General features: G+C 42.5%; 1 protein-coding gene across 2 annotated transcripts; it reads left to right on the top strand.

Moving 5' to 3' along the window:
- The first annotated feature begins 2,215 nt into the window (after window positions 1-2,215).
- Window positions 2,216-7,466, top strand: LOC143878180 (uncharacterized). Of its 2 annotated transcripts, XM_077380485.1 has the most exons (3): window positions 2,216-2,462; window positions 5,773-6,581; window positions 7,108-7,466. In XM_077380485.1, exons 2-3 carry the CDS (start codon window positions 5,781-5,783, stop codon window positions 7,114-7,116), a joined length of 810 nt encoding a protein of 269 aa, XP_077236600.1. In that variant the 5' UTR covers window positions 2,216-2,462; window positions 5,773-5,780; the 3' UTR covers window positions 7,117-7,466. The 2 variants fall into 2 exon arrangements, with proteins under 2 accessions (XP_077236600.1, XP_077236599.1); XM_077380484.1 differs by lacking the exon at window positions 7,108-7,466 and having other exon boundaries at window positions 5,773-6,896.
- The last annotated feature ends 2,794 nt before the right edge of the window (window positions 7,467-10,260 follow it).

The raw sequence follows: 10,260 nt of genomic DNA, 5'->3' as shown, positions 1-10,260 counted from the left end.
TTCTCCTTGAACCCGTTTGTGAACGGTGTCTCATTCTCTGAGTCCATTTGTGAATGGTCTCATCTTCTCCTTGAGCCCGTTTGTGAACGGTGCCTCATTTTCTGAGTCCATTTGTGAATGGTCTCGTGTCCTCTTTGAGCCCGTTTGTGAACGGTGCCTCATTTCTCGAGTCCATTTGTGAATGGTCTTGTCTTCTCCTTGAGCCCGTTTGTGAACGGTGCCTCATTTCTCGAATCCATTTGTGAATGGTCTCGTCTTCTCCTTGAGCCCGTTTGTGAATGGTGCCTCATTTCTCGAGTCCATTTGTGAATGGTCTTGTCTTATCCTTGAGCCCATTTGTGAATGGCGCCTCTTTTCTCGAATCCATTTGTGAATGGTATCGTCCTCCTTGAGCCCGTTTGTGAATGGTGCCTCATTTCTCGAGTCCATTTGTGAATGGTCTTGTCTTCTCCTTGAGCCCGTTTGTGAACGGTGCCTCTTTTCTTCGAGTCCATACAACTATGGTCTCTTATCCTCTTTGAACATCATACATCTATGATGTCTCATTTCCTTGGAATCCGTACAAATACGGTATTTCATTCTCTTCGAGTCCATACAACTATGGTCTCTTATCCCCTTTGAACATCATACAACTATGATGTCTCATTTCCTTGGAATCCTTACAAATACGGTATTTCATTCTCTTCGAGTCCATACAACTATGGTCTCTTATACCCTTTGAACATCATACAACTATGATGTCTCATTTCCTTGGAATCCGTACAAATACGGTATTTCATTCTCTTCGAGTCCATACAACTATGGTCTCTTATCCCCTTTGAACATCATACAACTATGATGTCTCATTTCCTTGGAATCCGTACAAATACGGTATTTCATTCTCTTCAAGTCCATACAACTATGGTCTCTTATCCTCTTTGAACATCATACAACTATGATGTCTCATTTCCTTGGAATCCGTACAAATACGGTATTTCATTCTCTTCGAGTCCATACAACTTTGATCTCTTATCCCCTTTGAACATCATACAACTATGATGTCTCATTTCCTTGGAATCCTTACAAATACGGTATTTCATTCTCTTCGAGTCCATACAACTATGGTCTCTTATACCCTTTGAACATCATACAACTATGATGTCTCATTTCCTTGGAATCCGTACAAATACGGTATTTCATTCTCTTCGAGTCCATACAACTATGGTCTCTTATACCCTTTGAACATCATACAACTATGATGTCTCATTTCCTTGGAATCCGTACAAATACGGTATTTCATTCTCTTCGAGTCCATACAACTATGGTCTCTTATCCCCTTTGAACATCATACAACTATGATGTCTCATTTCCTTGGAATCCGTACAAATACGGTATTTCATTCTCTTCAAGTCCATACAACAATGATCTCTTATACCCTTTGAACATCATACAACTATGATGTCTCATTTCCTTGGAATCCGTATAAATACGGTATTTTATCTTGCCCAAGCCCATTCAAAAATGATGCTGCATTTTCATTAAGAATCTTTCAAAAGTCATCCATTATTCTCTCTGAGACCATTTGAAAATGACGTCTCATTTCCTCTGAAGCTGTTCAAAAGCGATATTCCTTTCCCTCCGAAAATCCATTTGAAAATGGTATCCCATTTCTCTCGTTGCCAGCGGCACCGCAGCGGGTTTGTTTTATTGCATTCCAATTCTAGGATTTCATCTAAGGTCTTGCATTATATTAGGTTGCATTGTGTTTAGGGGGTTCCTTTGTCGATTAAAGTTACGCAAAATGGTTCTGTCATTTTAACTTTGGTATTCGATGACTACGTCGTCTCTACCAAAGAGGGGCATCTGTAGACACCCACATTTTGCTTTACTTTAACCAACAATAACCTAATATATGTTTTAGGTCATTAATATCTTGATCTGACTTTACGGATCATCAATCGGGACAAAATAAGATAGGGTCACTTCATAGCCCGAACCCTGATTCCATTCCGAGACCCGATTTCCGTAAATCGTTAGATCAATGGCAGATCTTGACCTGGGTCTAACCATCCAAAACCACCTAACCTCTCCTCTCATCCTAACCATCCAAACCTCACCTAACCTCACCTAACCTCTCCTCTCATCCTAACCATCCAAACCTCATCTAACCTCACCTAACCTCACCTAACCACCTAACCTCACCTAACCTTACCTAACCTCACCTAACCTCACCTAACCTCCTATCCCATTCTCCTATAAATACCCTCTCATCCCACCATCCAGAAAAAAGAAGAAAAAAGAACCCCTCTCTTAGAAAATTCATCCCTCTCCCTCATCTCTTCAAGGGTTCGACCATCCTTGCCGGATCGGGTGATTTTATACGTTGGGTGATATATATCAAAAGCAGTCATTATCAAGCAAGGAATCATCTTCAAGGAATTAACATCAAAGAAAAATCAAACACAAAGTGGGTTTCCAAAGAGGTAGGCATTTATTTCAATTCTATGTAGGGTCTGTTTTCATGCATATCTTTTACTTTAAAAGAAAAACCATGTTAGGAAGCATGTAGGGTTTGTTTTCCCCCTGGTTAGCCTCTGGTTAGACCCTGGTTGCACCCAGGTTCGCTGCTGGTTGCACCCAGGTTCGATGCTGGTTGCACCCTGGTTCCCTACTGGTTGCACCCTGGTTCCCTGCTGGTTGCACCCTGGTTCCCTATTGGTTCGCACCCTGGTTCGATATTGGTTCGCACCCTGGTTCCCTGCTGGTTCGCACTCTGGTTAGACCCTGGTTGCACCCAGGTTCGCTGCTGGTTGCACCCAGGTTCCCTGCTGGTTGCACCCTGGTTCCCCTGCTGGTTCGCACCCTGGTTCCCTGCTGGTTCGCACCCTGGTTCCCTGCTGGTTCGCACCCTGGTGCACCCTGGTCCGCACCCTGGTTTGTACCCTGCTTCCTCCTAGTTAGACCATGGCTAGTCTCGGGTTTGCTCCTAACTTAGACCCGACTCACTTGACCCTAACCATTAACCCAATCCAACCAAGTCATATCCCAACACAATCCGAGTCGCATGTCTGAATCCATTTGGCCGAATCTCATAAGCCCGCCCACTTTGAATTCCGAAAATTCAAACCCTTGATGATTCCTGTATGCTCAATTCTTTGATGCAAATTCCCAATTCCAAAATCCCATTGCTAAATCAATGTTTCTGAATCTCAAGTCCAATGCTCAAATACAAACCCGATTCCTGATCCAAATACCAATCCTGTTTTCCAAAATCCAAGCAACCTCCCCAGCGGAACTACGTGTGGCTTGATCCCCATCGCGGGGTACGTAGGCAATTTGGCACTCCCAAGTTCAGTCGCACCTTTCTCTATCTTTCTCATTCCCTCACACTATTTCATCATCTCTTCCATCCTTTTTTTCACTAACCTCGAGAATTTAAATCGATTTGTCTTGTGTCTTTCAGAACCGTTGGATCACGGTTTCCGTCGTAAGGACCCTTAGAGCCCAATTTAGGAACACCGGTGTCGTGTCGTGTCCTAAGTTTTAGGGAGTCCTAGAGTTAGGAGTCCGGCCTCATCACGGACGCTTGCTATGTATAGCAACCGTGCCATAGGTCTAGTTACACTAGTCACCCAATCTTTCCCTAGGACAAGCCTAGTAAACTAGGATGTAAGGCAAACCTGCATTAGTCTAAGGGACCATTTGCATTTAGATGAGAATCATATAGCATCTTAGATGAAATCCTAAGATAATAAAATCTTCAACTTGAATTAAATAACTTCTCCTAAAACTGTTGAAACAGTCAATCCCGTCTAGGTCGGTGTCTTAGTTGAGTTAGGCATATGTAACTTAGCTTAGGTGCACCGAACTACGTCGACTCTGATCCCAGTGAGGCTTGGGTACGTAGGCAGCTTGGATGTCTGATGGCATACCACCCGCGAGTCGGCACCACAACAAATTGTGGTGTTTTGTATATTAATTTTCTTGTAAATACTTAATCAAATCACTTAGGACTTTCCATGAAATTAGAATTCTAGGAGAACTTTCACTTAGATTGAATCCAGACAAATTAATAAATCAAGATACACATTTAGGATTCTCATTGAAATTAGATCATAGGATGCATGTCACTTAGTTCGCACATTAACATAGAGTTGAATGAGCCATTTAAAATAAATTTAAAAGAGTTAGCTTTTGGAATCGAAGACCGATTATCGGGCAGGAATGGTGCATGTGGCGGATAACTCCCCATACCTTCCATTCTCGTAACCAGGTAGCGAGTCTAGATTTCTGGTTAATTACGGGTCCTAGATCCCACATCTAGGTGGCGACTCTGTCAGTCTCTTTCGTGTGGAATTCGGATTGCCTTAGTGATCCCAAGTTCACAGGAAAGATTAATTCAAATCAACATTAAAATGCACACGCCAATCGCGTGGATACGAGAGACCAAGAGAGAGCGCGTGGCGGCTCGCGCCCCACACCCCTCTCGCGGGATCATGTCCCACAACATCATACATCATTTTATTTTTTATTGATTTTCTTATTATTAGCTCCATGGGATAGATATAATGCGTACCTCATGGGATATCACTATCCAGATGGTGCTGTTGTATCTATTACCAAGCTATGCGCCAGTGCTGCAGTCGTAAACACTAGGCGTACTTGTGTTTACAGCAGCCGATGAGCAATGAAGCATACTATGTATAACACTAGGCGTACTTGTGTTATACATTTTAAGTATGGATCATAAGCATAGTACCTGATATATTGAGTCCGGAGCTCTACTTTCATTTTACATATATTATGTACATGGATATATTTGTTAATTTAGTGGAACCCAATTAGGATTTGCATGTGCTTATATATATATTGCATTCATATAAGGACGAACATGTGTTGCTTATACATGTTGGAGCCTAGATTTAGGAGCCTTGTCCTATTCATTGATTATTGTAGCTCACCGTATATGGCTACAACGCAGTCCTAGTACACTCACATGTCTGTCTTGAGTCAAGTGTCTTGACTTTGTGGGATTATATTTATGGCTGGTGCCCCTGGTTAGGATATATATGTATATATCTATATATTGATTATCAGATTGAGGGCCTACTCTTTAGTAAGGTTTCCTTGTCTAATCTAATCAGTTGTGTCAGTCCATTTTTCAGATCTAGACCCGACCAGTGGCTTTTACTTGCCCCTCTCATGGTCGTGGCCTCTCTGTTATTCTATTTATTGAGATTATGTCCCTATATCTGTTGATTATAAGATCAGGACCTACTTTCTAGTAGAGATTTCTGACTTGGATCAATCAGTCATGTCTATGCATCTCTCAGATCTAAACCTAGCTAGTGACTTCTACTTGTCACCCTCATAGCTACGGTTTATTCTTTGACTCGGTGATCATAAAATTCATTTGTTTTTATCCCTCAGATTGAAGCTTCATTTATCCATTCTTTAGCTGGGTCATATATTATTCAGATTGTTTTTCTTCTTTCGTCTTTAGATATGATCGACAGTTTGTCTGCTGTCTTTATGGTCATATTCTATTATTGATTTCTTTGATCGTTCAATTTTGACATCCATCTTCCAGATTTAGATCTGGTCTATGATCTACTTTTGTCATTTTGTGACCGTGGTCTCGTTTCTGAGTTTCTGATCATCTTTGATCAGTAGTGGAACATTCGATGTCATCTATAATATCCTTCTTATGCTTGATCGTTAAGTTCATTTTTATTCTTTATTTATTCGAAGTTATCTTCATTCCCTCATTATCCCGTCCTATCTTTGTGTCAGGTCTGATTATGGCAAACCTTTTGTTGGACAACTGGATAGCCGATACCATTAAAGCTCTTCCGCGTGAGCAGTCACAGAGAAATATGGCTGATCATTTCATCAATTCGTTCACCTATTTGAACAGTCGGGATATAAATTGGAAGTTTCTCCAAGCAGCTGCTAGACTTTGGGATCCTGTTCTTCATGTCTTCCGATTTGGCCGTTTTGAACTTTGTCCCATATTTGAAGATTGGTGTACCATGCTAGAGCTCCCATCTGAGGGACTCTGGATCAAACCTTCAAGGATAGAATCTCCTCATGGTCTGTTTTGTAAACTGTTCAAAAATGAGACTGTGGATTCTCTGCCATGTTTAACGGATACGTGCGTAAAAATTCAAGACCTTATTAAACTTTTTTCGAAAAACGTCGATCCTACTAACTCTCGTTTTCAGGATTGCCGACGTAATGCTTTGATTTTTATGGTCTTCGCACGTCATGTTCTTCGCAGAAATTCTCATGTCGCATCTTTGATACTATTGGGAGTGGTAGATCAGATCAATGAGGGGAGGAATCCTATCCCTACCATGTTAGCAGAGACCTTCTTGGGACTAGATCTTATTGCTTCCCAAGAGATCAAGGACAATTTCAATGGATGTGTCAAGTTATTGTATGTCTGGCTTGGTGAAAAACTTCAAATTCTTCAGCGACAAAACCAAAATCCATATACCCTGAAGAATTTCCATACATGGAAACCAATAGCCCATCAACCTCAGTCCATCGATGAATGGCACAATTGGTTGCAACATGTAGAGGAGAGTCAGTTTCGCTGGGTAAGTCATTCATGTTTCCATGTTTTTACATGCACTTACCCGCATTCATTTGTTTACCTCATGGGTACCGAGAAATCTTCCTTTTATGCACCCATGCGAATTCTCCACCAGATTACGGGAATTCCGTGTCCTCCCGGAATCATAGTCCCTCCTCTTTGTGAAGATCTCACTCCTGATCTCGTCCGATCCATTGTGGCTGCTTGGGGAAACAAAAATGTAGAAAGAAGGTTAGGTTTATCTCGCAAATTCCGACGTGGAGAAATATCGGAAAAGCCCGCAAGCAAAAGAGTTCGGATTGAGGAACCTTGAAGATCCGTATCATGTTTTGTTATTCTGATTTTTGCATTTCTCATTTTTGTGAGTCTGTTATCCAGTTGTGATTAGAGATTAATATTTTTCATCCTTTGTAATCACAATTCGAATTTTATTAATGAAAGTGTGTTTTTGTCTCTTTTGTCATTATTTGATCAAAATAGTTTATCTCGATTATCAAAATTTTAATCTAGTGTTTATATTTCCATATCAGGATTCTTGATTGAGCAGCCATTGCTCCTAAGAAAATCCTCGTTTCAAAATCAACCTGGTCCCGTCAGTCCGCTGATTCCAGGCTGAGTCGTTTTTCTTCCTCACCAATTTCTTTTACCTCCCCTGCATTACCTTTCTCCAATCTCCAGGAAATCCCTTCGCCTGTCCAATTTCCTATTGCACAGATGGCTGACTCTGGAAACGTTATAGCTGAGATGAGTGAGATGATGAAGGCTATGCTTCAACAGATGAATAATATGAATGAAGAGATAGCCCGTCTGAAAAATGACAGAGAGTCTACTTCCAGAGAGCATGTAGCTCAGCACCCATCAGTTATACCTCCTCCCCCTCCTGCAATGGCCGGGCCTGCGGTCTTGAACGTCGAAGACGATCTTGATAATGAGCAGTATGAAGAAGAGAATCGTCATCCTAATCTGAATAGAGCCAATGAGGACAGAGCGATGGCGGACAGAATGGATAGGCTGGCCCAAGAGATGGAAAACATAAAATTTCAAGGCCCGAAAAAGTTGAACATGGCCGATTTTATGTTGTATCCGGGAGTCACGTTGCCTCCTAGATTCAAAGTTCCGGACATGGATAAATACGATGGGACCGGGTGTCCTCGAAGCCATCTAATGTCTGTTCTTCCGCTTTTACAACAGCATGGTCTATCTCCGGAGCAAGTTGCTCTATTATTTCCCAGATCTTTGGTCGGAGTGGCTAAAAAGTGGTTCTTGAGCTTAAAGTCAGAGGAGATCCGAACTCTAGAGAATATTGCAAATAGGTTCGTCGAGCAGTTCTCCATGGAGGAGGGAATCGACGTGACTAAGAGAGATCTCAAGGCTTTGAAACAAGGCCATAATGAAACTTTTACTTCCTTCATCCGCAGATGGAGAAGGAAAGCAGCACAAATGACTCATCGTCTGTCAGATGAGGATCAGATCAAGATTGTGGTGAAAAATCTATCACCACAATATTACCACCATATGGCTATCCAGTATTTCCTTGATTTTAACCATCTTATTAAGACTGGGACTCAGATAGAAGATGCATTGGCTAAAGGCCTGAGATCTAGAGTACCATCTGATGGCAGAGAAGGGAAGCGACCTGTGATGGCGCCGAAAGAGATCCATAATGTCAATTATGTCAGGCCGCCACCACCCAGAGTAGTTACTGAAGTAAGAAGGCCGACAATGGAGCAGAAGCCTCTTCGTCATTTTGATCCCCTTCCGTATTCTTTGTCCGTAGCTTTGAAGAAGCTATTGAAGGACAAGAAGATCAAGTTGCCTGACATTAAACCTCCTCCCAACCCGTTGCCAAGATCCTGGAGAGAGGATCAGTTCTGTGATTATCACCGCAACACGGGCCATATCACTGACAGGTGTTTAGCTTTGAAACACCAAATTCAGAACATGATCGATAGGAAGGAACTGTCAATCGAGTTACCAAATGTAACTAGAAACCCCCTTCCTACGCATGCAATGCCGCCTCCATCCTCGGTCAATGTCATTTGCGCCGAGGAGTCTGTCATTGATCCGGCTTCCTTCATATGTGCTGTGGAATCCGAAAAACCCTATGTCTGGAAATTTGAAGAAGAAGATCAGTGGGCAGAATCCGAAAGGCCATATGTTTTATCCTGGAATGACCCTGATGTGGCTGGGCCATCAAACTAGTCACATGTTTTCCAGTGTGAAGATGAGAAAAATTCTGAATCTCTATATGTCTTAAGGGTGAGTGATGATGAGGAAGAAGAGATAAAAACCCCTTACATCCTTAGGATGGAAGATGAAGATTTGTTGCTTCTGAGCGATCAATGTGATGAACTCCGCCACGTCACACGGGGTGGACGAGTCTTCAAACCGGCTGAGCTTAGAGTTGAAAATCCCGCTGAAGTTGCAAGAGGGGTTGACAGTCAGAGGCAGAAACAGAGACTTGATGAAGAGGAAGATAACCTGCTGAATCAGCTTAAGAAAACCCAAGCTAATGTTTCAATTTGGGGTTTACTGATGGCATCGCCGAAGCACAGACAAGTTGTACTTCGTGAGTTGAATTCGTCTCAAGTATCAGTTGAGATTACTCCAGACGAGTTGGTCGGTCTGGTAGCCATGACCAAAGCTTCAAAAGCTTTGTCTTTCTCAGACGAGGATTTACCGTCAGAAGGGAAGGACCATACTCGTCCTCTCAAGATTACCCTGCTTTGCAACCAGAAGAAAGTCTCCGAAGTACTGGTAGACAATGGGTCAGCTTTGAACGTGTGTCCTTTGAGCACTGCCACTACTCTGGGGTTTGGGCCTGAAGACTTCATTCCGTCTGAGCAAGGCATACTGGCATATGATGGGACTCGAAGGGATGTTATCGGAACATTGGCTACTGAGATTGTCATTGGAGGAGAAACCTTTGACATTGAATTTCAAGTATTGGATATCAAGACTTCTTTTTGTCTGTTGCTTGGTCGACCTTGGCTGCACAAGGTTGGAGTTATCCCTTCCACACTTCATCAAAAATTGAAGTTCATTCGAAACAATCGGGTGATCACAGTCAAGGGAGATCCCGAGCCAGAAGTCGGACAAATATCTCAAGAGCTTGTTACTGAAAACACAAGAGATATCAGTCTGACAGGATTTTCAGTGGAAGTTTCGGCTATCACCATGAAAGAGGCTATGAGTGAAGAAATTATGTTTCTATCTAGCACCAATACTCGGGTAGTCAAGATGATGCGCCGATTTGGATATCTCCCAGGGGCAGGTTTGGGGAAGAATATGCAGGGTCCGACTGAGCGGCCTGAGTTGAAAGCGGTTGACGGATTATTTGGGTTGGGATACAAGCCAACTCGCAAGGAGATGCAAGAAATGAGAGCTTACATGTTCAAATGGGCCGAGTGTCGCCGCAAGGGTTTAGAATTTCCAATGGGACCCTTCAGTATGATAATGAATGGCAGATTCCGGAAAGAAGGAGCTGATTGCCCTTATTATGGTTTTTCAGAGCCATGGTATGATGAGAGCGGGGTAAAGCTGCCTGGTCTTGAGATCTTCTTCGCAGATGAGCTGCCAGTAGACTTTTTCAGTAAGCAGATTGCAGAGGCATTTGTGACAGAGGAATCAGATTTAAACTGGGTTGAGAACTTTGAGCCAGAACTCCTGAATTCTTTGTTTCA

Source organism: Tasmannia lanceolata, unplaced genomic scaffold (genome assembly GCF_043159265.1).
Source record: "Tasmannia lanceolata isolate RefF3 unplaced genomic scaffold, GAP_Taslan_0.1 ptg000006l, whole genome shotgun sequence".
Classification (NCBI taxonomy): domain Eukaryota; kingdom Viridiplantae; phylum Streptophyta; class Magnoliopsida; order Canellales; family Winteraceae; genus Tasmannia; species Tasmannia lanceolata.
The sequence above is the reverse complement of the archived record's forward strand: the minus strand, read 5'-3'. Positions and strand labels throughout refer to the sequence as shown.